Genomic DNA, 27500 nt, shown 5'->3' with positions numbered 1-27500 from the left:
TAATCAATCAATAACCTGAATCAAACAATAACCTGTTTGATTGGAAAGCTAAATCGTCAATAACCTGAATCGAACAATAACCTGTATCGATTGATAGCTTGTTTGATCGATAAGCTAAATCGATCAATAACCTGAATTTACCGATAACCTAAATCTATCAGTAACCTGTATCGATTGACAATCTGTTTGAGCGATAAACTAAATTGATCAATAACCTGAATCGATCAATAACCTGTATCCATCAATAACCTGTTTGATCGATAAGCTAAATCAATCAATGACCTGAATCGATTGACAAGCTAAATCGATCAATAACCTTAATCAATTACCTGAATCGATCAATAACCTGTTTGATCGGAAAGCTAAATCGTCAATAACCTGAATCGATTGATAGCTTGTTTGATCGATAAGCTAAATCGATCAATAGCCTGAATTGATCAATAACCTGTATTGATCGATAACCCGTTTGATTAATAAGCTAAATTGATCAATGACCTGAATCAATTGATAAGCTAAATCAATCAATGACCTGAATTGATAAATAACTTGTTTGATTGACAAGCTAAATCGATGAATAACCTTAATCAATCAATAACCTGAATCAATCAATAACCTGAATCAAACAATAACCTGAATCGATTGATAGCTTGTTTGATCGATAAGCTAAATCGATCAATAACCTGACTGGATCAATAACGTGATTATTGTGTCCCTCAGTCCACGTCCACACGCGGAACAACAAAGTCATGTTTGCGTGTTCCTTCTCGCCACTCAAGTGACTTCCTGTCCGCACACCACGGTGACTTGCCCTTTAAGAGCCTTGCTGTCAATCATGGATTGTGGGCGGGGTTTGGAGACATACTTCAAAATAAAGTCGTGGACTAAAGTTTGTGTCCGAGTTTGTCACTTCTAGCATCCTAAAAGCAAACATGGCGACCCACAGGAGATATACATCCACACACCAGGACTAAGACACAAGAACCGAACCACCAGGATCCACTGGAACTGACCCAGAAGTAAACCCACTATAGCTAATCCACAGAACTGATTCATTGGGACTTACCTAGAAAAAGTAAACTCACAAGAGCTGACCTACACGGACCCACCAGGACTGACCCAGAAGAAATAAACCCACAAGATCCTACCCACAGAACTGATCCACTAGGATCCAGAAGAACTGATCCACCATGAAGTGGTGCAAATGGACTTCAGACCTGGACTGGTTAAGTCAACATGACCCAAAAACTAAATCAATACTAATCAGCAAGTTTGTTTTGTTTCCTTCAAAATAAAAGCCGGACCGTGGATTTGTGTGATTTTATTGTGGTCAGTAACAGTTTTGTGTCACGTTTGAAAAGATTATTTTTTAGCTTGGGATTTGAAAGTCAACTTTAGAAAAAACTGTTGAGGTATTTGTACACAAATCAACACTTTGATTGGCAGTAGAAGCAACAACAACAACAACAACAACAGGAAATGAAGGATAAATAAAAGTTGTGATTTGAAAGGATTTGGACTCTTCATCAAATGATTGAACAACAACAACAACAACAACAACAAAAATGGCGGCCGGCACCGCTTCAAGTTTTTTTTCTTTCTTTCTTTGAAATCCACGGCGGGCGTCAGGCCACGCCTCCACGGGAAATCATTTGCATTGAGTGGTGTGACTCCTCCCACCACGCGGGAGACACAGAAAAGTGCAAGTCCGGCGGGGTCACAGGACGCTCTCGGTGGCGCCGTCCACGTGACCGCGGTGCAGGGCGGCCACGTCCGGCGGGACCTCTCGGCGCCGCACCGAAGCGTCTTTTAAATGGTAGTCGTCACTTTGGTCCTTGGCGAAGTTCACGAACACCTGGGGAGGGTGGGGGGGGGGGGGGGGGGGCCTTAACCTTGTGTAAAGTAGCTGCAGTTGTGTGACAATGTAGCTAAAGTTGTGTGACAAAGTAGCTAAAGTTGTGTGACAAAGTAGCTAAAGTTATGTCAACTAAGTAGCTAAAGTTGTGTGACAAAGTAGCTAAAGTTGTGTCAACTAAGTAGCTAAAGTTGTGTGACAAAGTAGCTAAAGTTATGTCAACTAAGTAGCTAAAGTTGTGTGACAAAGTAGCTAAAGTTGTGTGACAATGTAGCTAAAGTTGTGTCAACTAAGTAGCTAAAGTTGTGTCAACTAAGTAGCTAAAGTTGTGTGACAAAGTAGCTAAAGTTATGTCAAATAAGTAGCTAAAGTTGTGTGACAAAGTAGCTAAAGTTGTGTCAACTAAGTAGCTAAAGTTGTGTGACAAAGTAGCTAAAGTTATGTCAACTAAGTAGCTAAAGTTGTGTGACAAAATAGCTAAAGTTGTGTGACAAAGTAACTAAAGTTATGTCAACAAAGTAGCTAAAGTTGTGTGACAAAGTAGCTAAAGTTATGTCAACTAAGTAGCTAAAGTTGTGTGACAAAGTAGCTAAAGTTATGTCAACTAAGTAGCTAAAGTTATGTCAACTAAGTAGCTAAAGTTATGTCAACTAAGTAGCTAAAGTTGTGTGACAAAGTAGCTAAAGTTATGTCAACTAAGTAGCTAAAGTTATGTCAACAAAGTAGCTGAAGTTATGTCAACTAAGTAGCTAAAGTTGTGTGACAAAGTAGCTAAAGTTATATCAACTAAGTAGCTAAAGTTGTGTGACAAAGTAGCTAAAGTTGTGTGACAAAGTAGCTAAAGTTGTGTGACAAAGTAGCTAAAGTTGTGTGACAAAGTAGCTAAAGTTGTGTGACAAAGTAGCTGCAGTTGTGTGACAAAGTAGCTAAAGTTATGTCAACTAAGTAGCTAAAGTTATGTCAACTAAGTAGCTAAAGTTGTGTGACAAAGTAGCTAAAGTTATATCAACTAAGTAGCTAAAGTTGTGTGACAAAGTAGCTAAAGTTTTGTCAACAAAGTAGCTAAAGTTGTGTGACAAAGTAGCTAAAGTTATGTCAACTAAGGGTTAGGGTTAGAGTAGTCCTGGATGCTGTGGTGTGTGTGTGCTGACCTGGTCCAGAGTGGTCTGGGTCACAGAGTAGTCCTGGATGCTGTGGTGTGTGTGTGTGTGTGTGTGTGTGTGTGTGTGTGTGTGTGTGTGTGTGTGTGTGTGTGTGTGTGTGTGTGTGTGTGTGTGTGTGTGTGTGTGTGTGTGTGTGTGTGTGTGCTGACCTGGTCCAGAGTGGTCTGGGTCACAGAGTAGTCCTGGATGCTGTGGTGTGTGTGTGTGTGCTGACCTGGTCCAGAGTGGTCTGGGTCACAGAGTAGTCCTGGATGCTGTGGTGTGTGTGTGTGTGTGTGTGCTGACCTGGTCCAGAGTGGTCTGGGTCACAGAGTAGTCCTGGATGCTGTGGTGTGTGTGTGTGTGCTGACCTGGTCCAGAGTGGTCTGGGTCACAGAGTAGTCCTGGATGCTGTGGTGTGTGTGTGTGTGTGTGCTGACCTGGTCCAGAGTGGTCTGGGTCACAGAGTAGTCCTGGATGCTGTGGTGTGTGTGTGTGTGTGTGCTGACCTGGTCCAGAGTGGTCTGGGTCACAGAGTAGTCCTGGATGCTGTGGTGTGTGTGTGTGTGTGTGCTGACCTGGTCCAGAGTGGTCTGGGTCACAGAGTAGTCCTGGATGCTGTGGTGTGTGTGTGTGTGTGTGCTGACCTGGTCCAGAGTGGTCTGGGTCACAGAGTAGTCCTGGATGCTGTGGTGTGTGTGTGTGTGTGTGTGCTGACCTAGTCCAGAGTGGTCTGGGTCACAGAGTTGTCCTGGATGCTGTGGTGTGTGTGTGTGTGTGCTGACCTGGTCCAGAGTGGTCTGGGTCACAGAGTAGTCCTGGATGCTGTGGTGTGTGTGTGTGTGTGTGCTGACCTGGTCCAGAGTGGTCTGGGTCACAGAGTAGTCCTGGATGCTGAGGTGTGTGTGTGTGTGTGTGCTGACCTGGTCCAGAGTGGTCTGGGTCACAGAGTAGTCCTGGATGCTGAGGTGTGTGTGTGTGTGTGCTGACCTGGTCCAGAGTGGTCTGGGTCACAGAGTAGTCCTGGATGCTGAGGTGTGTGTGTGTGTGTGTGCTGACCTGGTCCAGAGTGGTCTGGGTCACAGAGTAGTCCTGGATGCTGTGGTGTGTGTGTGTGTGTGTGCTGACCTGGTCCAGAGTGGTCTGGGTCACAGAGTAGTCCTGGATGCTGAGGTGTGTGTGTGTGTGTGTGCTGACCTGGTCCAGAGTGGTCTGGGTCACAGAGTAGTCCTGGATGCTGAGGTGTGTGTGTGTGTGTGTGTGTGTGCTGACCTGGTCCAGAGTGGTCTGGGTCACAGAGTAGTCCTGGATGCTGAGGTGTGTGTGTGTGTGTGCTGACCTGGTCCAGAGTGGTCTGGGTCACAGAGTAGTCCTGGATGCTGAGGTGTGTGTGTGTGTGTGTGTGCTGACCTGGTCCAGAGTGGTCTGGGTCACAGAGTAGTCCTGGATGCTGAGGTGTGTGTGTGTGTGTGTGCTGACCTGGTCCAGAGTGGTCTGGGTCACAGAGTAGTCCTGGATGCTGAGGTGTGTGTGTGTGTGTGTGTGTGTGTGCTGACCTGGTCCAGAGTGGTCTGGGTCACAGAGTAGTCCTGGATGCTGAGGTGTGTGTGTGTGTGTGTGTGCTGACCTGGTCCAGAGTGGTCTGGGTCACAGAGTAGTCCTGGATGCTGAGGTGTGTGTGTGTGTGTGTGCTGACCTGGTCCAGAGTGGTCTGGGTCACAGAGTAGTCCTGGATGCTGAGGTGTGTGTGTGTGTGTGTGCTGACCTGGTCCAGAGTGGTCTGGGTCACAGAGTAGTCCTGGATGCTGAGGTGTGTGTGTGTGTGTGCTGACCTGGTCCAGAGTGGTCTGGGTCACAGAGTAGTCCTGGATGCTGTGGTGTGTGTGTGTGCTGACCTGGTCCAGAGTGGTCTGGGTCACAGAGTAGTCCTGGATGCTGAGGTGTGTGTGTGTGTGTGTGCTGACCTGGTCCAGAGTGGTCTGGGTCACAGAGTAGTCCTGGATGCTGAGGTGTGTGTGTGTGTGTGCTGACCTGGTCCAGAGTGGTCTGGGTCACAGAGTAGTCCTGGATGCTGTGGTGTGTGTGTGTGCTGACCTGGTCCAGAGTGGTCTGGGTCACAGAGTAGTCCTGGATGCTGTGGTGTGTGTGTGTGCTGACCTGGTCCAGAGTGGTCTGGGTCACAGAGTAGTCCTGGATGCTGTGGTGTGTGTGTGTGTGCTGACCTGGTCCAGAGTGGTCTGGGTCACAGAGTAGTCCTGGATGCTGAGGTGTGTGTGTGTGTGTGCTGACCTGGTCCAGAGTGGTCTGGGTCACAGAGTAGTCCTGGATGCTGAGGTGTGTGTGTGTGTGTGTGCTGACCTGGTCCAGAGTGGTCTGGGTCACAGAGTAGTCCTGGATGCTGAGGTGTGTGTGTGTGTGTGCTGACCTGGTCCAGAGTGGTCTGGGTCACAGAGTAGTCCTGGATGCTGAGGTGTGTGTGTGTGTGTGTGTGTGCTGACCTGGTCCAGAGTGGTCTGGGTCACAGAGTAGTCCTGGATGCTGAGGTGTGTGTGTGTGTGTGTGCTGACCTGGTCCAGAGTGGTCTGGGTCACAGAGTAGTCCTGGATGCTGAGGTGTGTGTGTGTGTGTGTGTGCTGACCTGGTCCAGAGTGGTCTGGGTCACAGAGTAGTCCTGGATGCTGAGGTGTGTGTGTGTGTGTGCTGACCTGGTCCAGAGTGGTCTGGGTCACAGAGTAGTCCTGGATGCTGTGGTGTGTTTGTGTGTGTGCTGACCTGGTCCAGAGTGGTCTGGGTCACAGAGTAGTCCTGGATGCTGAGGTGTGTGTGTGTGTGTGCTGACCTGGTCCAGAGTGGTCTGGGTCACAGAGTAGTCCTGGATGCTGTGGTGTGTGTGTGTGCTGACCTGGTCCAGAGTGGTCTGGGTCACAGAGTAGTCCTGGATGCTGTGGTGTGTGTGTGTGCTGACCTGGTCCAGAGTGGTCTGGGTCACAGAGTAGTCCTGGATGCTGTGGTGTGTGTGTGTGTGTGTGCTGACCTGGTCCAGAGTGGTCTGGGTCACAGAGTAGTCCTGGATGCTGAGGTGTGTGTGTGTGTGTGCTGACCTGGTCCAGAGTGGTCTGGGTCACAGAGTAGTCCTGGATGCTGAGGTGTGTGTGTGTGTGTGTGTGTGCTGACCTGGTCCAGAGTGGTCTGGGTCACAGAGTAGTCCTGGATGCTGAGGTGTGTGTGTGTGTGTGCTGACCTGGTCCAGAGTGGTCTGGGTCACAGAGTAGTCCTGGATGCTGAGGTGTGTGTGTGTGTGTGTGTGTGTGTGTGTGTGTGTGTGTGTGTGTGTGTGTGTGTGTGTGCTGACCTGGTCCAGAGTGGTCTGGGTCACAGAGTAGTCCTGGATGCTGAGGTGTGTGTGTGTGTGTGTGCTGACCTGGTCCAGAGTGGTCTGGGTCACAGAGTAGTCCTGGATGCTGAGGTGTGTGTGTGTGTGTGTGCTGACCTGGTCCAGAGTGGTCTGGGTCACAGAGTAGTCCTGGATGCTGAGGTGTGTGTGTGTGTGTGCTGACCTGGTCCAGAGTGGTCTGGGTCACAGAGTAGTCCTGGATGCTGTGGTGTGTGTGTGTGCTGACCTGGTCCAGAGTGGTCTGGGTCACAGAGTAGTCCTGGATGCTGAGGTGTGTGTGTGTGTGTGCTGACCTGGTCCAGAGTGGTCTGGGTCACAGAGTAGTCCTGGATGCTGAGGTGTGTGTGTGTGTGTGCTGACCTGGTCCAGAGTGGTCTGGGTCACAGAGTAGTCCTGGATGCTGTGGTGTGTGTGTGTGCTGACCTGGTCCAGAGTGGTCTGGGTCACAGAGTAGTCCTGGATGCTGTGGTGTGTGTGTGTGCTGACCTGGTCCAGAGTGGTCTGGGTCACAGAGTAGTCCTGGATGCTGAGGTGTGTGTGTGTGTGTGCTGACCTGGTCCAGAGTGGTCTGGGTCACAGAGTAGTCCTGGATGCTGAGGTGTGTGTGTGTGTGTGTGTGTGCTGACCTTGTCCAGAGTGGTCTGGGTCACAGAGTAGTCCTGGATGCTGTGGTGTGTGTGTGTGCTGACCTGGTCCAGAGTGGTCTGGGTCACAAAGTAGTCCTGGATGCTGTGGTGTGTGTGTGTGTGTGCTGACCTGGTCCAGAGTGGTCTGGGTCACAGAGTAGTCCTGGATGCTGTGGTGTGTGTGTGTGCTGACCTGGTCCAGAGTGGTCTGGGTCACAGAGTAGTCCTGGATGCTGAGGTGTGTGTGTGTGTGTGTGCTGACCTGGTCCAGAGTGGTCTGGGTCACAGAGTAGTCCTGGATGCTGAGGTGTGTGTGTGTGTGTGTGTGTGTGCTGACCTGGTCCAGAGTGGTCTGGGTCACAGAGTAGTCCTGGATGCTGTGGTGTGTGTGTGTGCTGACCTGGTCCAGAGTGGTCTGGGTCACAGAGTAGTCCTGGATGCTGTGGTGTGTGTGTGTGTGTGTGCTGACCTGGTCCAGAGTGGTCTGGGTCACAGAGTAGTCCTGGATGCTGTGGTGTGTGTGTGTGTGTGCTGACCTGGTCCAGAGTGGTCTGGGTCACAGAGTAGTCCTGGATGCTGTGGTGTGTGTGTGTGTGTGCTGACCTGGTCCAGAGTGGTCTGGGTCACAGAGTAGTCCTGGATGCTGTGGTGTGTGTGTGTGTGTGTGTGTGTGTGTGTGTGTGTGTGTGTGTGTGTGTGTGTGTGTGTGTGTGTGTGTGTGTGTGTGTGTGTGTGTGTGTGTGTGTGTGTGTGCTGACCTGGTCCAGAGTGGTCTGGGTCACAGAGTAGTCCTGGATGCTGTGGTGTGTGTGTGTGTGTGTGTGCTGACCTGGTCCAGAGTGGTCTGGGTCACAGAGTAGTCCTGGATGCTGAGGTGTGTGTGTGTGTGTGTGCTGACCTGGTCCAGAGTGGTCTGGGTCACAGAGTAGTCCTGGATGCTGAGGTGTGTGTGTGTGTGTGCTGACCTGGTCCAGAGTGGTCTGGGTCACAGAGTAGTCCTGGATGCTGTGGTGTGTGTGTGTGCTGACCTGGTCCAGAGTGGTCTGGGTCACAGAGTAGTCCTGGATGCTGAGGTGTGTGTGTGTGTGTGCTGACCTGGTCCAGAGTGGTCTGGGTCACAGAGTAGTCCTGGATGCTGAGGTGTGTGTGTGTGTGTGCTGACCTGGTCCAGAGTGGTCTGGGTCACAGAGTAGTCCTGGATGCTGTGGTGTGTGTGTGTGCTGACCTGGTCCAGAGTGGTCTGGGTCACAGAGTAGTCCTGGATGCTGTGGTGTGTGTGTGTGCTGACCTGGTCCAGAGTGGTCTGGGTCACAGAGTAGTCCTGGATGCTGAGGTGTGTGTGTGTGTGTGCTGACCTGGTCCAGAGTGGTCTGGGTCACAGAGTAGTCCTGGATGCTGAGGTGTGTGTGTGTGTGTGTGCTGACCTTGTCCAGAGTGGTCTGGGTCACAGAGTAGTCCTGGATGCTGTGGTGTGTGTGTGTGCTGACCTGGTCCAGAGTGGTCTGGGTCACAAAGTAGTCCTGGATGCTGTGGTGTGTGTGTGTGTGTGCTGACCTGGTCCAGAGTGGTCTGGGTCACAGAGTAGTCCTGGATGCTGTGGTGTGTGTGTGTGCTGACCTGGTCCAGAGTGGTCTGGGTCACAGAGTAGTCCTGGATGCTGAGGTGTGTGTGTGTGTGTGTGCTGACCTGGTCCAGAGTGGTCTGGGTCACAGAGTAGTCCTGGATGCTGAGGTGTGTGTGTGTGTGTGTGTGTGCTGACCTGGTCCAGAGTGGTCTGGGTCACAGAGTAGTCCTGGATGCTGTGGTGTGTGTGTGTGCTGACCTGGTCCAGAGTGGTCTGGGTCACAGAGTAGTCCTGGATGCTGTGGTGTGTGTGTGTGTGTGTGCTGACCTGGTCCAGAGTGGTCTGGGTCACAGAGTAGTCCTGGATGCTGTGGTGTGTGTGTGTGTGTGCTGACCTGGTCCAGAGTGGTCTGGGTCACAGAGTAGTCCTGGATGCTGTGGTGTGTGTGTGTGTGTGCTGACCTGGTCCAGAGTGGTCTGGGTCACAGAGTAGTCCTGGATGCTGTGGTGTGTGTGTGTGTGTGTGTGTGTGTGTGTGTGTGTGTGTGTGTGTGTGTGTGTGTGTGTGTGTGTGTGTGCTGACCTGGTCCAGAGTGGTCTGGGTCACAGAGTAGTCCTGGATGCTGTGGTGTGTGTGTGTGTGTGTGTGTGTGTGTGTGTGTGTGTGTGTGTGTGTGTGTGTGTGTGTGTGTGTGTGTGTGTGTGTGTGTGTGTGTGTGTGTGTGTGTGTGTGTGTGCTGACCTGGTCCAGAGTGGTCTGGGTCACAGAGTAGTCCTGGATGCTGTGGTGTGTGTGTGTGTGTGTGTGCTGACCTGGTCCAGAGTGGTCTGGGTCACAGAGTAGTCCTGGATGCTGAGGTGTGTGTGTGTGTGTGTGCTGACCTGGTCCAGAGTGGTCTGGGTCACAGAGTAGTCCTGGATGCTGAGGTGTGTGTGTGTGTGTGCTGACCTGGTCCAGAGTGGTCTGGGTCACAGAGTAGTCCTGGATGCTGTGGTGTGTGTGTGTGCTGACCTGGTCCAGAGTGGTCTGGGTCACAGAGTAGTCCTGGATGCTGAGGTGTGTGTGTGTGTGTGCTGACCTGGTCCAGAGTGGTCTGGGTCACAGAGTAGTCCTGGATGCTGAGGTGTGTGTGTGTGTGTGCTGACCTGGTCCAGAGTGGTCTGGGTCACAGAGTAGTCCTGGATGCTGTGGTGTGTGTGTGTGCTGACCTGGTCCAGAGTGGTCTGGGTCACAGAGTAGTCCTGGATGCTGTGGTGTGTGTGTGTGCTGACCTGGTCCAGAGTGGTCTGGGTCACAGAGTAGTCCTGGATGCTGAGGTGTGTGTGTGTGTGTGCTGACCTGGTCCAGAGTGGTCTGGGTCACAGAGTAGTCCTGGATGCTGAGGTGTGTGTGTGTGTGTGTGCTGACCTTGTCCAGAGTGGTCTGGGTCACAGAGTAGTCCTGGATGCTGTGGTGTGTGTGTGTGCTGACCTGGTCCAGAGTGGTCTGGGTCACAAAGTAGTCCTGGATGCTGTGGTGTGTGTGTGTGTGTGCTGACCTGGTCCAGAGTGGTCTGGGTCACAGAGTAGTCCTGGATGCTGTGGTGTGTGTGTGTGCTGACCTGGTCCAGAGTGGTCTGGGTCACAGAGTAGTCCTGGATGCTGAGGTGTGTGTGTGTGTGTGTGCTGACCTGGTCCAGAGTGGTCTGGGTCACAGAGTAGTCCTGGATGCTGAGGTGTGTGTGTGTGTGTGTGTGTGCTGACCTGGTCCAGAGTGGTCTGGGTCACAGAGTAGTCCTGGATGCTGTGGTGTGTGTGTGTGCTGACCTGGTCCAGAGTGGTCTGGGTCACAGAGTAGTCCTGGATGCTGTGGTGTGTGTGTGTGTGTGTGCTGACCTGGTCCAGAGTGGTCTGGGTCACAGAGTAGTCCTGGATGCTGTGGTGTGTGTGTGTGTGTGCTGACCTGGTCCAGAGTGGTCTGGGTCACAGAGTAGTCCTGGATGCTGTGGTGTGTGTGTGTGTGTGCTGACCTGGTCCAGAGTGGTCTGGGTCACAGAGTAGTCCTGGATGCTGTGGTGTGTGTGTGTGTGTGTGTGTGTGTGTGTGTGTGTGTGTGTGTGTGTGTGTGTGTGTGTGTGTGTGTGTGTGTGTGTGTGTGTGTGTGTGTGTGTGTGTGTGCTGACCTGGTCCAGAGTGGTCTGGGTCACAGAGTAGTCCTGGATGCTGAGGCTGAGTTTGTTGTTGGCCAGGATGAAGAAGATGTGAGTGAGTGAGCTGACACAAGAAGGTAGTTGGTACTGCAGCATGTTGCCATGTTTCTCCTTCAGTGTGCTGCCTCTCAGCTCACTCTCGATCATCTTCATCACTGGCAGCAGGTCTGGGTCCTGGCCTGCCACTCTCAGCATGATGGTGTAGCCGTCTCCGAACCTGCACGTGTCACATGTCACATGTCACCTGTCACACGTCACCTGTCACACGTCACCTGTCACACGTCATGTGAGGAACTAGAGTTGTACCTGTTCTTTAAATGTTGGACGCTGCCGAGACATTTGAACCTGCCGTTCACCATGATGGCCATCCTGGTGCACAGTGCCTCACACTCCTCCATGCTACACACACACACACACACACACACACACACACACACACACACACACACACACACACACACACACACACACACACACACACACACACACACACACACACACACACACACACACACACACACACACACTTCAAGTTGTGTTGACTTACTTGCTAAAGTTGTGTTGACTTACTTGCTAAAGTTGTGTTGACATTATACCTAAAGTTGTGTTGACTTACTTGCTAAAGTTGTGTTGACTTACTTGCTAAAGTTGTGTTGACATTATACCTAAAGTTGTGTTGACGTAGTTGCTAAAGTTGTGGTAACATAATAGCTAAAGTTGTGTTGACAGCTGCTAAAGTTGTGTTGACCTAGTTGCTAAAGTTGTGTTAGCATAGTTGCTAAAGTTGTTGTAATATAATAACTAAAGTTGTGTTGACATAGTTGCTAAATTTGTTTTGACATAGTAGTATAAGGTGTTGACATAGTTGCTAAAGTTGTGTTGACATAGTAGTATAAGGTGTTGACATAGTTGCTAAAGTTGTGTTGACATAGTAGTATAAGGTGTTGACATAGTTGCTAAAGTTGTGGTAACGTAATAACTAAAGTTGTGGTAATATATTAACTAAAGTTGTGTTAATATAGTTGCTAAAGTTGTGTTGACATAGTTGCTAAAGTTGTGGTAACATAATAACTAAAGTTGTGTTGACATAGTTGCTAAAGTTGCGTTGACATAGTTGCTAAAGTTGTGTTGACATAGTAGTATAAGGTGTTGACATAGTTGCTAAAGTTGTGTTGACATAGTAGTATAAGGTGTTGACATAGTTGCTAAAGTTGTGGTAACGTAATAACTAAAGTTGTGGTAATATATTAACTAAAGTTGTGTTAATATAGTTGCTAAAGTTGTGTTGACATAGTTGCTAAAGTTGTGGTAACATAATAACTAAAGTTGTGTTGACATAGTTGCTAAAGTTGCGTTGACATAGTTGCTAAAGTTGTGTTGACATAGTAGTATAAGGTGTGGACATAGTTGCTAAAGTTGTGGTAACATAATAACTAAAGTTGTGTTGACATAGTAGTATAAAGTGTCGACATAGTTGCTAAAGTTGTGGTAACATAATAACTAAAGTTGTGTTGACATAGTTGCTAAAGTTGTGGTAACATAACTAAAGTTGTGTTGACAGTAGTATAAGGTGTGGACATAGTTGCTAAAGTTGTGGTAACATAATAACTAAAGTTGTGTTGACATAGTTGCTAAAGTTGTGGTAACATAACTAAAGTTGTGTTAGCATAGTTGCTAAAGTTGTGTTAGCATAGTTGCTAAAGTTGTGGTAATATAATAACTAAAGTTGTGTTGACATAGTTGCTAAAGTTGTGGTAACATAATAACTAAAGTTGTGTTAGCATAGTTGCTAAAGTTGTGGTAATATAATAGCTAAAATTGTGTTGACATAGTTGCTAAAGTTGTGTTGACATTGTTGCTAAAGTTGTGTTAGCATAGTTGCCAAAGGTGTGTTAGCATAGGTGTGTCAGCATAGTTGCTAAAGGTGTGGTCCCACCTGTGTGAGGTGAGCACCACGGAGCGTCCCTCCTTGATGACACTCAGGATGCAGTTCCAAAGGGCGCGGCGAGCTTTGGGGTCCATGCCGGTGGTGGGCTCGTCCTGTAAACAGTGCAACAGCCAGGTTAAGCTCCACCCACAGGTGTACCAGGAAGCAGAGCAGGAGGGGAATCAGAAGGGGCGGCATCCTCACTTTGTTGTCTGAGTCAGCTTGTTTGAAATATCAAACACAACCCTGCACTCTGATTGGCTCAGAGAATACACAGTCTTTTGCATAAATACACAACTCTGATTTGCTGCTGAACACACAATTGCTAAGTACAACAACAACTGTGATTTGCTGCTAATACACAATTGCTAAGTACAACAACAACTCTGATTTGCTGCTAATACACAATTGCTAAGTAGAACAACAACTCTGATTTGCTGCTGCTGATCACATGACTCAAATGTATTTCCTCAAACAGAATACTTTCATCACTTTCTGCACGTGTAAGGTTCTTTTTTAACTATTTACTATTTACTATCTTAGCAGCAACTATCAACCAGCTCTGAACTAAGTAGCTAAAGTTGTGTGACAAAGTACTACTATTTCTTATCTTAGCATCAACTATCAACCATACGGAGCCTTTACAGGGACATGGGGAATTTTTTTTTAGATATGTATCTCGTGCGCACGAGAAACTTTTTATTAAAAATAAATAAATAAATTATAACTTTATTTTTATTTTATTTTATTTTTTTTTAGTAAAAAGTTTCTCGTGCGCACGAGAAACTTTTTATTAAAATAAAATAAAATAAAAATAAAATTATAATTTTTATTTTTTTAATAAAAAGTTTCTCGTGCGCACGAGAAACTTTTTGTTAAAAATAAATAAATAAATTATAACTTTATTTTTATTTTATTTTATTTTAGTAAAAAGTTTCTCGTGCGCACGAGAAACTTTTTATTAAAAAAATAAAAATAAAATTATAATTTTTATTTTTTTAATAAAAAGTTTCTCGTGCGCACGAGAAACTTTTTACTAAAAAAAAAAAAAAAAAAAGTTATAATTTATTTTTAATAAAAAGTTTCTCGTGCGCATGAGAAACTTTTTATTAAAAATAAATAAATAAATTATAACTTTATTTTTATTTTATTTTTTTATTTTTTTAGTAAAAAGTTTCTCGTGCGCACGAGAAACTTTTTATTAAAAAAAATAAAAAAAATAATTTATTTTTTTTAACAAAAAGTTTCTCGTGCGCACGAGAAACTTTTTATTAAAAATAAATAAATAAATTATAACTTTATTTTTATTTTATTTTTATTTTTTTTAGTAAAAAGTTTCGCGTGCGCACGAGAAACTTTTTATTAAAAAAATAAAAAAATAAAAATAAAATTATAATTTTTTTTTTTTAACAAAAAGTTTCTCGTGCGCACGAGAAACTTTTTGTTAAAAATAAATAAATAAATTATAACTTTATTTTTATTTTATTTTAGTAAAAAGTTTCTCGTGCGCACGAGAAACTTTTTATTAAAAAAATAAAAATAAAATTATAATTTTTTTTTTTTTAATAAAAAGTTTCTCGTGCGCACGAGAAACTTTTTACTAAAAAAAAAAAAAAAAAAGTTATAATTTATTTTTAATAAAAAGTTTCTCGTGCGCATGAGAAACTTTTTATTAAAAATAAATAAATAAATTATAACTTTATTTTTATTTTATTTTATTTTTTTTTAGTAAAAAGTTTCTCGTGCGCACGAGAAACTTTTTATTAAAAAAATAAAAAAATAAAAATAAAATTATAATTTTTTTTTTTTTAACAAAAAGTTTCTCGTGCGCACGAGAAACTTTTTGTTAAAAATGAATAAATAAATTATAACTTTATTTTTATTTTATTTTTATTTTTTTTAGTAAAAAGTTTCGCGTGCGCACGAGAAACTTTTTATTAAAAAAATAAAAAAATAAAAATAAAATTATAATTTTTTTTTTTTAACAAAAAGTTTCTCGTGCGCACGAGAAACTTTTTGTTAAAAATAAATAAATAAATTATAACTTTATTTTTATTTTATTTTAGTAAAAAGTTTCTCGTGCGCACGAGAAACTTTTTATTAAAAAAATAAAAATAAAATTATAATTTTTTTTTTTTTAATAAAAAGTTTCTCGTGCGCACGAGAAACTTTTTACTAAAAAAAAAAAAATAAAAGTTATAATTTATTTTTAATAAAAAGTTTCTCGTGCGCATGAGAAACTTTTTATTAAAAATAAATAAATAAATTATAACTTTATTTTTATTTTATTTTATTTTTTTTTAGTAAAAAGTTTCTCGTGCGCACGAGAAACTTTTTATTAAAAAAATAAAAAAATAAAAATAAAATTATAATTTTTTTTTTTTTTTAACAAAAAGTTTCTCGTGCGCACGAGAAACTTTTTGTTAAAAATGAATAAATAAATTATAACTTTATTTTTATTTTATTTTATTTCTTTTTAGTAAAAAGTTTCTCGTGCGCACGAGAAACTTTTTATTAAAAAAATAAAAAAATAAAAATAAAATTATAATTTTTTTTTTTTTTTAATAAAAAGTTTCTCGTGCGCACGAGAAACTTTTTATTAAAAATAAATAAAAATAAAATTATATATATATTTTTTTTTTTATAAAAAGTTTCTCGTGCGCAGGAGAAAGCATTGGATGTGTGCGCGTGGTTTGAGGTGTGTGTTAAAATGGCAGTTCAGGAGTTAATTTGGCTGTATTTCCAACTAGGACTTTCCTCATGTGTGTTGTGGCAAAACGTGAATGCCTGATTAGTAGGTGTGAGACAAACACTTTATCTTCCTATATAAATTATATGGGTAGATATTTGCTCCAAAAAGGGTATTTCTGCAAGTAAACAGTACAGTAGGTACTTGATTTATATACAGTATATGTAATGCTATTAAGAGTATTCTAGTAGAATATGCAGAGATAAGATGTGTCAAAATATTACTAGAAATACATTTTTGGCAGCAACAAAGTGGCCATTTGGGTAGATATTTGCTCTAAAAAGGGTATTTCAACAAGTAAACAGTAAAGTAGGTAGTTGATGTTGATATATGTAATGCTCATAAGGGTATTCTAGTCGAATGCGCGTGTGTAAATATGCGATGTGTAAATATCAAAATATTACGTCGAATCACTTTTTGTAAGGCAATATTACATTTAATGACAATTTTACATAAATGAATACATCCAAACATGTTGTACATATTTATTATGTGCAGGAAGAAATAACAGTTACTATTGTGTGTGTATCTTCCAAACAACAAATAAGTTTTATCACATCAACATCCGGCACACTCCGCTTCGCTGCATGTCCGCAAGCCACGCCCACCCCCCACAGCCACAGAAGAGGAAAAGTGTCCTTTTCCGGGCACGATAAAGTCTTAAATAATGTCAAACACGTAGCGTTACAATAACCAGGAAGATAAAGTGTTTGTCTCACACCTACTAATCAAGCATTCACATTTTGCCACAACACACATGAGGAAAGTCCTAGTTGGAAATACAGCCAAATTAACTCCTGAACTGCCATTTTAACACACACCTCAAACCACGCGCACGCATACAATGCTTTCTCCTGCGCACGAGAAACTTTTTATTTAAAAAAAATAATAATACAAAAAAATATATAATTATTATTATTATTATTATTATTTTTAATAAAAAGAGAAACTTTCTCGTGCGAACGAAATACATATCTAAGAAAAAATATTCCCCCATGTCACTTTAGGGGCTTCGTACAACCAGCTCTGAACTAAGTAGCTAAAGTTGTGTGACAAGTAGCTAAAATTGCTTTAGCATAAAAGCTAACGCTAGTACAATTTTGCTGAAGTTGAGTTTACAAAGCAGCTGAATGTGTGTTAACAAAGTAGCTAAAGTTGCGTGACAAAGTAGCTAAAGTTGTGTTAACAAAGTAGCTGAATGTGTGTTAACAAAGTAGCTGAAGTTGCGTGACAAAGTAGCTAAAGTTGTGTTAACAAAGTAGCTGAATGTGTGTTAACAAAGTAGCTGCAGTTGTGTGACAAAGTAGCTAAAGTTATATCAACTAAGTAGCTAAAGTTGTGTGACAAAGTAGCTAAAGTTATGTCAACTAAGTAGCTAAAGTTGTGTGACAAGTAGCTAAAGTTATGTCAACTAAGTAGCTAAAGTTGTGTGACAAGTAGCTAAAGTTATGTCAACTAAGTAGCTAAAGTTGTGTGACAAAGTAGCTAAAGTTATGTCAACTAAGTAGCTAAAGTTATGTGACAATGTAGCTAAAGTTATGTCAACTAAGTAGCTAAAGTTGTGTGACAAAGTAGCTGAATGTGTGTTAAAGTAGCTGCAGTTGTGTGACAAAGTAGCTAAAGTTATGTCAACTAAGTAGCTAAAGTTGTGTGACAAAGTAGCTAAAGTTATGTCAACTAAGTAGCTAAAGTTGTGTGACAAAGTCGCTAAAGTTGTGTGACAAAGTAGCTAAAGTTGTGTGACAAAGTAACTGCAGTTGTGTGACAAAGTAGCTAAAGTTATGTCAACTAAGTAGCTACAGTTGTGTGACAAAGTAGCTAAAGTTATGTCAACTAAGTAGCTAAAGTTGTGTGACAAAGTAGCTGAATGTGTGTTAAAGTAGCTGCAGTTGTGTGACAAAGTAGCTAAAGTTATGTCAACTAAGTAGCTAAAGTTATGTCAACTAAGTAGCTGCAGTTGTGTGACAAAGTAGCTGCAGTTGTGTGACAAAGTAGCTAAAGTTGTGTGACAAAGTAGCTAAAGTTGTGTGACAAAGTAGCTAAAGTTATGTCAACTAAGTAGCTAAAGTTGTGTGACAAGTAGCTAAAGTTATGTCAACTAAGTAGCTAAAGTTGTGTGACAAAGTAGCTAAAGTTATGTGACAATGTAGCTAAAGTTATGTCAACTAAGTAGCTAAAGTTGTGTGACAAAGTAGCTGAATGTGTGTTAAAGTAGCTGCAGTTGTGTGACAAAGTAGCTAAAGTTATGTCAACTAAGTAGGTAAAGTTGTGTGACAAAGTAGCTAAAGTTATGTCAACTAAGTAGCTAAAGTTGTGTGACAAAGTAACTGCAGTTGTGTGACAAAGTAGCTAAAGTTGTGTGACAAAGGAACTGCAGTTGTGTGACAAAGTAGCTAAAGTTATGTCAACTAAGTAGCTAAAGTTGTGTGACAAAGTAGCTGAATGTGTGTTAAAGTAGCTGCAGTTGTGTGACAAAGTAGCTAAAGTTATGTCAACTAAGTAGCTAAAGTTATGTCAACTAAGTAGCTAAAGTTATGTCAACTAAGTAGCTAAAGTTGTGTGACAAAGTAGCTAAAGTTATGTCAACTAAGTAGCTAAAGTTATGTCAACTAAGTAGCTAAAGTTGTGTGACAAAGTAGCTGAATGTGTGTTAAAGTAGCTGCAGTTGTGTGACAAAGTAGCTAAAGTTATGTCAACTAAGTAGCTAAAGTTATGTCAACTAAGTAGCTAAAGTTGTGTGACAAAGTAGCTAAAGTTATGTCAACTAAGTAGCTAAAGTTATGTCAACTAAGTAGCTAAAGTTATGTCAACTAAGTAGCTAAAGTTGTGTGACAAAGTAGCTAAAGTTATGTCAACTAAGTAGCTAAAGTTATGTCAACTAAGTAGCTAAAGTTATGTCAACTAAGTAGCTGCAGTTGTGTGACACAGTAGCTAAAGTTGTGTGACAAAGTAGCTAAAGTTATATCAACTAAGTAGCTAAAGTTGTGTGACAAAGTAGCTAAAGTTATGTCAACTAAGTAGCTGCAGTTGTGTGACAAAGTAGCTAAAGTTGTGTGACAAAGTAGCTAAAGTTGTGTGACAAAGTAGCTAAAGTTATGTCAACTAAGTAGCTAAAGTTGTGTGACAAAGTAGCTAAAGTTATGTCAACTAAGTAGCTAAAGTTGTGTGACAAAGTAGCTAAAGTTGTGTGACAAAGTAGCTAAAGTTGTGTGACAAAGTAGCTAAAGTTGTGTCAACTAAGTAGCTGCAGTTGTGTCGTAGCCATGTAGCTAAAGATGCTAAAGTGTACAACTCACCAAGAAGACGACGGGTGGCGCCCCGATCAGAGCCATGGCGGTGGACAGTTTCCTCAAGTTCCCGCCACTGTAACTTCCTGCGGCTTTGTCGGCGTACTTGAGCAGCCCCAACTTCCTGATCCCCCACTCTGCCACCTGTCAATCACCCAGGGTCACGTCAAGTGGTAGTCAATCATCCAGGGTCATGTCAAGTGGTAGTCAATCATCCAGGGTCATGTCAAGTGGTAGTCAATCATCCAGGGTCACGTCAAGTGGTAGTCAATCATCCAGGGTCATGTCAAGTGGTAGTCAATCATCCAGGGTCACGTCAAGTGGTAGTCAATCATCCAGGGTCATGTCAAGTGGTAGTCAATCATCCAGGGTCAGGTCAAGTTGTAGTCAATCATCCAGGGTCATGTCAAGTGGTAGTCAATCATCCAGGGTCACGTCAAGTGGTAGTCAATCATCCAGGGTCATGTCAAGTGGTAGTCAATCATCCAGGGTCATGTCAAGTGGTAGTCAATCATCCAGGGTCATGTCAAGTGGTAGTCAATCATCCAGGGTCAGGTCAAGTGGTAGTCAATCATCCAGGGTCAGGTCAAGTGGTAGTCAATCATCCAGGGTCAGGTCAAGTGGTAGTCAATCATCCAGGGTCACGTCAAGTGGTAGTCAATCATCCAGGGTCATGTCAAGTGGTAGTCAATCATCCAGGGTCAGGTCAAGTGGTAGTCAATCATCCAGGGTCATGTCAAGTGGTAGTCAATCATCCAGGGTCACATCAAGTGGTAGTCAATCATCCAGGGTCATGTCAAGTGGTAGTCAATCATCCAGGGTCATGTCAAGTGGTAGTCAATCATCCAGGGTCATGTCAAGTGGTAGTCAATCATCCAGGGTCAGGTCAAGTGGTAGTCAATCATCCAGGGTCATGTCAAGTGGTAGTCAATCATCCAGGGTCACGTCAAGTGGTAGTCAATCATCCAGGGTCATGTCAAGTGGTAGTCAATCATCCAGGGTCAGGTCAAGTGGTAGTCAATCATCCAGGGTCAGGTCAAGTGGTAGTCAATCATCCAGGGTCAGGTCAAGTGGTAGTCAATCATCCAGGGTCAGGTCAAGTGGTAGTCAATCATCCAGGGTCAGGTCAAGTGGTAGTCAATCATCCAGGGTCAGGTCAAGTGGTAGTCAATCATCCAGGGTCAGGTCAAGTGGTAGTCAATCATCCAGGGTCAGGTCAAGTGGTAGTCAATCATCCAGGGTCAGGTCAAGTGGTAGTCAATCATCCAGGGTCATGTCAAGTGGTAGTCAATCATCCAGGGTCAGGTCAAGTGGTAGTCAATCATCCAGGGTCAGGTCAAGTGGTAGTCAATCATCCAGGGTCAGGTCAAGTGGTAGTCAATCATCCAGGGTCAGGTCAAGTGGTAGTCAATCATCCAGGGTCAGGTCAAGTGGTAGTTACACACTCACCTGGCAGACTTCCTTGCCAGGAACTCCTCTCAGGATGGCGTACAGCTCCAGGTGTTCCCTCCCTGTCAGCAGCTCGTTGATGGCATCAAACTGAGGGCAGTAGCCCATGTTCTGGTGCACCTGCTCCAGTTCTCGCAGGATGCTGAGGACACTCACCGTGTTAGCGTGTGATGCTAACACCCGCTAATGTGTCAGTGAGCCTGTTAGCATGTGATGCTAACACCCCACACTCACCTCTTCCCTGCCAGGAAGGCCTCACCACTTGTCACCATGGTGTCTCCTGTCAGCATCTTGAAGGTGGTCGTCTTGCCCGCTCCGTTCACGCCCAGCAGGCCGAAACACTGTCACACACACACACACACACACACACACACACACACACACACACACACACACACACACACACACACACACACACACACACACACACACACACTTAACTAAGTTCATCTCTGGATGTGCGTGTGTGTGTGTGTGTGTGTGTCTGTCAATCAATCAATCAATCAATGTTTATTTATATAGCCCTAAATCACAAGTGTCTCAAAGGGCTGCACAAGCCACAACGACATCCTCGGTACAGAGCCCACATAAGGGCAAGGAAAAACTCACTGGGACGTCAATGTGAATGACTATGAGAAACCTTGGAGAGGACCGCATATGTACATAACCAGTAACTTTAGCTACTTTGTCACACAACTTTAGCTACTTTGTTAACACAACTATAGCTACTTTGTCACACAACTTTAGCTACTTTGTTAACACAACTTTAGCTACTTTGTCACACAACTTTAGCTACTTTGTTAACACAACTTTAGCTACTTTGTTAACACAACTTTAGCTACTTTGTTAACACAACTTTAGCTACTTTGTTAACACAACTTTAGCTACTTTGTCACACAACTTTAGCTACTTTGTTAACACAACTTTAGCTACTTTGTCACACAACTTTAGCTACTTTGTTAACACAACTTTAGCTACTTTGTTAACACAACTTTAGCTACTTTGTCACACAACTTTAGCTACTTTGTTAACACAACTTTAGCTACTTTGTCACACAACTTTAGCTACTTTGTTAACACAACTTTAGCTACTTTGTCACACAACTTTAGCTACTTTGTTAACACAACTTTAGCTACTTTGTTAACACAACTTTAGCTACTTTGTTAACACAACTTTAGCTACTTTGTTAACACAACTTTAGCTACTTTGTCACACAACTTTAGCTACTTTGTTAACACAACTATAGCTACTTTGTCACACAACTTTAGCTACTTTGTTAACACAACTTTAGCTACTTTGTTAACACAACTTTAGCTACTTTGTCACACAACTTTAGCTACTTTGTTAACACAACTTTAGCTACTTTGTCACACAACTTTAGCTACTTTGTTAACACAACTTTAGCTACTTTGTTAACACAACTTTAGCTACTTTGTCACACAACTTTAGCTACTTTGTTAACACAACTTTAGCTACTTTGTCACACAACTTTAGCTACTTTGTTAACACAACTTTAGCTACTTTGTTAACACACATTCAGCTACTTTGTAAACTCAACTTTCGCAAAATTGTACCAGCTTTAGCGATTATGCTAACGCAACTTCAGCTACTTATCACACACCGGTGTGTGTGTGTGTGTGTGTGTGTGTGTGTGTGTGCAAACCTCGCCAGGAGGAATTCCAACACAAAGTCGGTCGACTGCTGGCTTCTGGTTCCTTTTGAAGACCTGAAAGTCATGAAAAAGGAAAGTCAAGTTCATTATATTTATATAGCTGTCTTCTGTAGAGACTCAAAGTGCTTTCAACTTTGACACCCTCACCCCAACATGATGACACCCGCACCCCAACATGATGACACCCTCACTCCAACATGATGACACCCTCACCCCAACATGATGACACCCTCACCCCAACATGATGACACCCTCACTCCAACACGATGACACCCTCACCCCAACACGATGACACCCTCACTCCAACACGATGACACCCTCACTCCAACATGATGACACCCTCACCCCAACATGATGACACCCTCACTCCAACATGATGACACCCTCACCCCAACATGACACCCGCACCCCAACATGATGACACCCTCACCCCAAAATGATGACACCCTCACCCCAACATGATGACACCCGCACCCCAACATGATGACACCCTCACTCCAACATGATGACACCCTCACCCCAACATGATGACACCCTCACCCCAACATGATGACACCCGCACCCCAACATGATGACACCCTCACCCCAACATGATGATACCCTCACCCCAACATGATGACACCCGCACCCCAACATGATGACACCCGCACCCCAACACGATGACACCCTCACTCCAACACGATGACACCCTCACTCCAACACGATGACACCCTCACTCCAACACGATGACACCCTCACCCCAACACGATGACACCCTCACTCCAACACGATGACACCCTCACTCCAACACGATGACACCCTCACTCCAACACGATGACACCCTCACTCCAACATGATGACACCCTCACCCCAACATGATGACACCCGCACCCCAACATGATGACACCCTCACCCCAACATGATGACACCCTCACCCCAACATGATGACACCCTCACTCCAACATGATGACACCCTCACCCCAACATGATGACACCCTCACCCCAACATGATGACACCCTCACTCCAACATGATGACACCCTCACCCCAACATGATGACACCCTCACCCCAACATGATGACACCCTCACTCCAACATGATGACACCCTCACTCCAACATGATGACACCCTCACCCCAACATGATGACACCCTCACCCCAACATGATGACACCCGCACCCCAACATGATGACACCCTCACTCCAACATGATGACACCCTCACCCCAACATGATGACACCCTCACCCAACATGATGACACCCTCACCCCAACATGATGACACCCTCACCCCAACATGATGACACCCTCACCCCAACATGATGACACCCTCACCCCAACATGATGACACCCTCACCCCAACACGATGACACCCTCACTCCAACATGATGACACCCTCACTCCAACATGATGACACCCTCACTCCAACATGATGACACCCTCACCCCAACATGATGACACCCTCACCCCAACATGATGACACCCGCACCCCAACATGATGACACCCTCACTCCAACATGATGACACCCTCACCCCAACATGATGACACCCTCACCCAACATGATGACACCCTCACCCCAACATGATGACACCCTCACCCCAACATGATGACACCCTCACCCCAACATGATGACACCCTCACCCCAACATGATGACACCCTCACCCCAACACGATGACACCCTCACTCCAACACGATGACACCCTCACTCCAACACGATGACACCCTCACTCCAACACGATGACACCCTCACTCCAACACGATGACACCCTCACCCCAACATGATGACACCCGCACCCCAACATGATGACACCCTCACTCCAACATGATGACACCCTCACCCCAACATGATGACACCCTCACTCCAACATGATGACACCCTCACCCCAACATGATGACACCCTCACTCCAACACGATGACACCCTCACCCCAACACGATGACACCCTCACCCCAACACGATGACACCCTCACTCCAACACGATGACACCCTCACTCCAACACGATGACACCCTCACTCCAACATGATGACACCCTCACCCCAACATGATGACACCCGCACCCCAACATGATGACACCCTCACTCCAACATGATGACACCCTCACCCCAAAATGATGACACCCTCACCCCAACATGATGACACCCTCACCCCAACATGATGACACCCTCACTCCAACATGATGACACCCTCACCCCAACATGATGACACCCTCACTCCAACATGATGACACCCTCACCCCAACATGATGACACCCTCACCCCAACATGATGACACCCGCACCCCAACATGATGACACCCTCACTCCAACATGACACCCTCACCCCAACATGATGACACCCTCACCCCAACATGATGACACCCGCACCCCAACATGATGACACCCTCACTCCAACATGATGACACCCTCACCCCAACATGATGACACCCTCACCCCAACACGATGACACCCTCACTCCAACACGATGACACCCTCACCCCAACACGATGACACCCTCACTCCAACACGATGACACCCTCACTCCAACATGATGACACCCTCACTCCAACATGATGACACCCTCACTCCAACATGATGACACCCTCACCCCAACATGATGACACCCTCACCCCAACATGATGACACCCTCACTCCAACATGATGACACCCTCACCCCAACATGATGACACCCTCACCCCAACATGATGACACCCTCACTCCAACATGATGACACCCGCACCCCAACATGATGACACCCTCACCCCAACATGATGACACCCTCACCCCAACATGATGACACCCTCACTCCAACATGATGACACCCTCACCCCAACATGATGACACCCTCACCCCAACATGATGACACCCTCACTCCAACATGATGACACCCTCACCCCAACATGACACCCTCACTCCAACATGATGACACCCTCACCCCAACATGATGACACCCTCACTCCAACATGATGACACCCTCACCCCAACATGATGACACCCTCACCCCAACATGATGACACCCTCACTCCAACATGATGACACCCGCACCCCAACATGATGACACCCGCACCCCAACATGATGACACCCTCACCCCAACATGATGACACCCTCACCCCAACATGATGACACCCTCACTCCAACATGATGACAACCTCACCCCAACATGATGACACCCTCACCCCAACATGATGACACCCTCACTCCAACATGATGACACCCTCACCCCAACATGATGACACCCTCACTCCAACATGATGACACCCTCACTCCAACATGATGACACCCTCACCCCAACATGATGACACCCTCACTCCAACATGATGACACCCTCAGTCCAACATGATGACACCCTCACCCCAACATGATGACACCCTCACTCCAACATGATGACACCCTCACCCCAACATGATGACACCCTCACTCCAACATGATGACACCCTCACCCCAACATGATGACACCCTCACCCCAACATGATGACACCCTCACTCCAACATGATGACACCCGCACCCCAACATGATGACACCCGCACCCCAACATGATGACACCCTCACCCCAACATGATGACACCCTCACCCCAACATGATGACACCCTCACTCCAACATGATGACAACCTCACCCCAACATGATGACACCCTCACCCCAACATGATGACACCCTCACTCCAACATGATGACACCCTCACCCCAACATGATGACACCCTCACTCCAACATGATGACACCCTCACTCCAACATGATGACACCCTCACCCCAACATGATGACACCCTCACTCCAACATGATGACACCCTCAGTCCAACATGATGACACCCTCACCCCAACATGATGACACCCTCACTCCAACATGATGACACCCTCACCCCAACATGATGACACCCTCACTCCAACATGATGACACCCTCACCCCAACATGATGACACCCTCACCCCAACATGATGACACCCTCACTCCAACATGATGACACCCTCACCCCAACATGATGACACCCTCACCCCAACATGATGACACCCTCACTCCAACATGATGACACCCTCACCCCAACATGACACCCGCACCCCAACATGATGACACCCTCACCCCAAAATGATGACACCCTCACCCCAACATGATGACACCCTCACCCCAACATGATGACACCCTCACCCCAACATGATGACACCCTCACTCCAACATGATGACACCCTCACCCCAACATGATGACACCCTCACTCCAACATGATGACACCCTCACCCCAACATGACACCCGCACCCCAACATGATGACACCCTCACCCCAAAATGATGACACCCGCACCCCAACATGATGACACCCTCACTCCAACATGATGACACCCTCACCCCAACATGATGACACCCTCACCCCAACATGATGACACCCGCACCCCAACATGATGACACCCTCACCCCAACATGATGACACCCTCACCCCAACATGATGACACCCGCACCCCAACATGATGACACCCGCACCCCAACACGATGACACCCTCACTCCAACACGATGACACCCTCACTCCAACACGATGACACCCTCACTCCAACACGATGAAACCCTCACCCCAACACGATGACACCCTCACCCCAACATGATGACACCCGCACCCCAACATGATGACACCCTCACTCCAACATGATGACACCCTCACCCCAACATGATGACACCCTCACTCCAACATGATGACACCCTCACCCCAACATGATGACACCCTCACCCCAACACGATGACACCCTCACCCCAACACGATGACACCCTCACTCCAACATGATGACACCCTCACTCCAACATGATGACACCCTCACCCCAACATGATGACACCCGCACCCCAACATGATGACACCCTCACCCCAACATGATGACACCCTCACCCCAACATGATGACACCCTCACCCCAACATGATGACACCCTCACCCCAACATGATGACACCCTCACTCCAACACGATGACACCCTCACTCCAACACGATGACACCCTCACTCCAACACGATGACACCCTCACTCCAACATGATGACACCCTCACCCCAACATGATGACACCCGCACCCCAACATGATGACACCCTCACTCCAACATGATGACACCCTCACCCCAACATGATGACACCCTCACTCCAACATGATGACACCCTCACCCCAACATGATGACACCCTCACTCCAACACGATGACACCCTCACCCCAACACGATGACACCCTCACCCCAACACGATGACACCCTCACTCCAACACGATGACACCCTCACTCCAACACGATGACACCCTCACTCCAACATGATGACACCCTCACCCCAACATGATGACACCCGCACCCCAACATGATGACACCCTCACTCCAACATGATGACACCCTCACCCCAAAATGATGACACCCTCACCCCAACATGATGACACCCTCACCCCAACATGATGACACCCTCACTCCAACATGATGACACCCTCACCCCAACATGATGACACCCTCACCCCAACATGATGACACCCTCACCCCAACATGATGACACCCGCACCCCAACATGATGACACCCTCACTCCAACATGACACCCTCACCCCAACATGATGACACCCTCACCCCAACATGATGACACCCGCACCCCAACATGATGACACCCTCACTCCAACATGATGACACCCTCACCCCAACATGATGACACCCTCACCCCAACATGATGACACCCTCACTCCAACACGATGACACCCTCACC

At 45.6% G+C, this 27500-nt stretch overlaps 2 protein-coding genes across 2 annotated transcripts in view; one reads left to right on the top strand and one right to left on the bottom strand.

The window, feature by feature from the left end:
• nipsnap3a (nipsnap homolog 3A (C. elegans)) overlaps window positions 1-1368 on the top strand; it is a 3264-nt gene extending 1896 nt beyond the window's left edge. The window contains exon 6 of the mRNA XM_062039837.1: window positions 718-1368. Coding sequence (XP_061895821.1) covers window positions 718-779 — 62 coding nt within the window. The 3' untranslated portion in view covers window positions 780-1368. The remainder of the gene's footprint in view (window positions 1-717) is intronic.
• The window catches only part of LOC133645046 (phospholipid-transporting ATPase ABCA1-like), a 116919-nt gene continuing 90727 nt past the window's right edge, over window positions 1309-27500 (bottom strand). Inside the window, exons 42-49 of the mRNA XM_062039836.1 lie at window positions 21842-21904; window positions 20413-20519; window positions 20179-20320; window positions 18739-18873; window positions 12703-12806; window positions 11073-11165; window positions 10740-10983; window positions 1309-1852 (exon numbers count right to left, since the gene is read on the bottom strand). Of these exons, the coding sequence (XP_061895820.1) occupies window positions 1715-1852; window positions 10740-10983; window positions 11073-11165; window positions 12703-12806; window positions 18739-18873; window positions 20179-20320; window positions 20413-20519; window positions 21842-21904 (1026 nt within the window). The 3' untranslated portion in view covers window positions 1309-1714. The remainder of the gene's footprint in view (window positions 1853-10739; window positions 10984-11072; window positions 11166-12702; window positions 12807-18738; window positions 18874-20178; window positions 20321-20412; window positions 20520-21841; window positions 21905-27500) is intronic.

Source organism: Entelurus aequoreus, linkage group LG28, assembly GCF_033978785.1.
Source record: "Entelurus aequoreus isolate RoL-2023_Sb linkage group LG28, RoL_Eaeq_v1.1, whole genome shotgun sequence".
Taxonomy (NCBI): Eukaryota; Metazoa; Chordata; class Actinopteri; order Syngnathiformes; family Syngnathidae; genus Entelurus; species Entelurus aequoreus.
The sequence above is the reverse complement of the archived record's forward strand: the minus strand, read 5'-3'. Positions and strand labels throughout refer to the sequence as shown.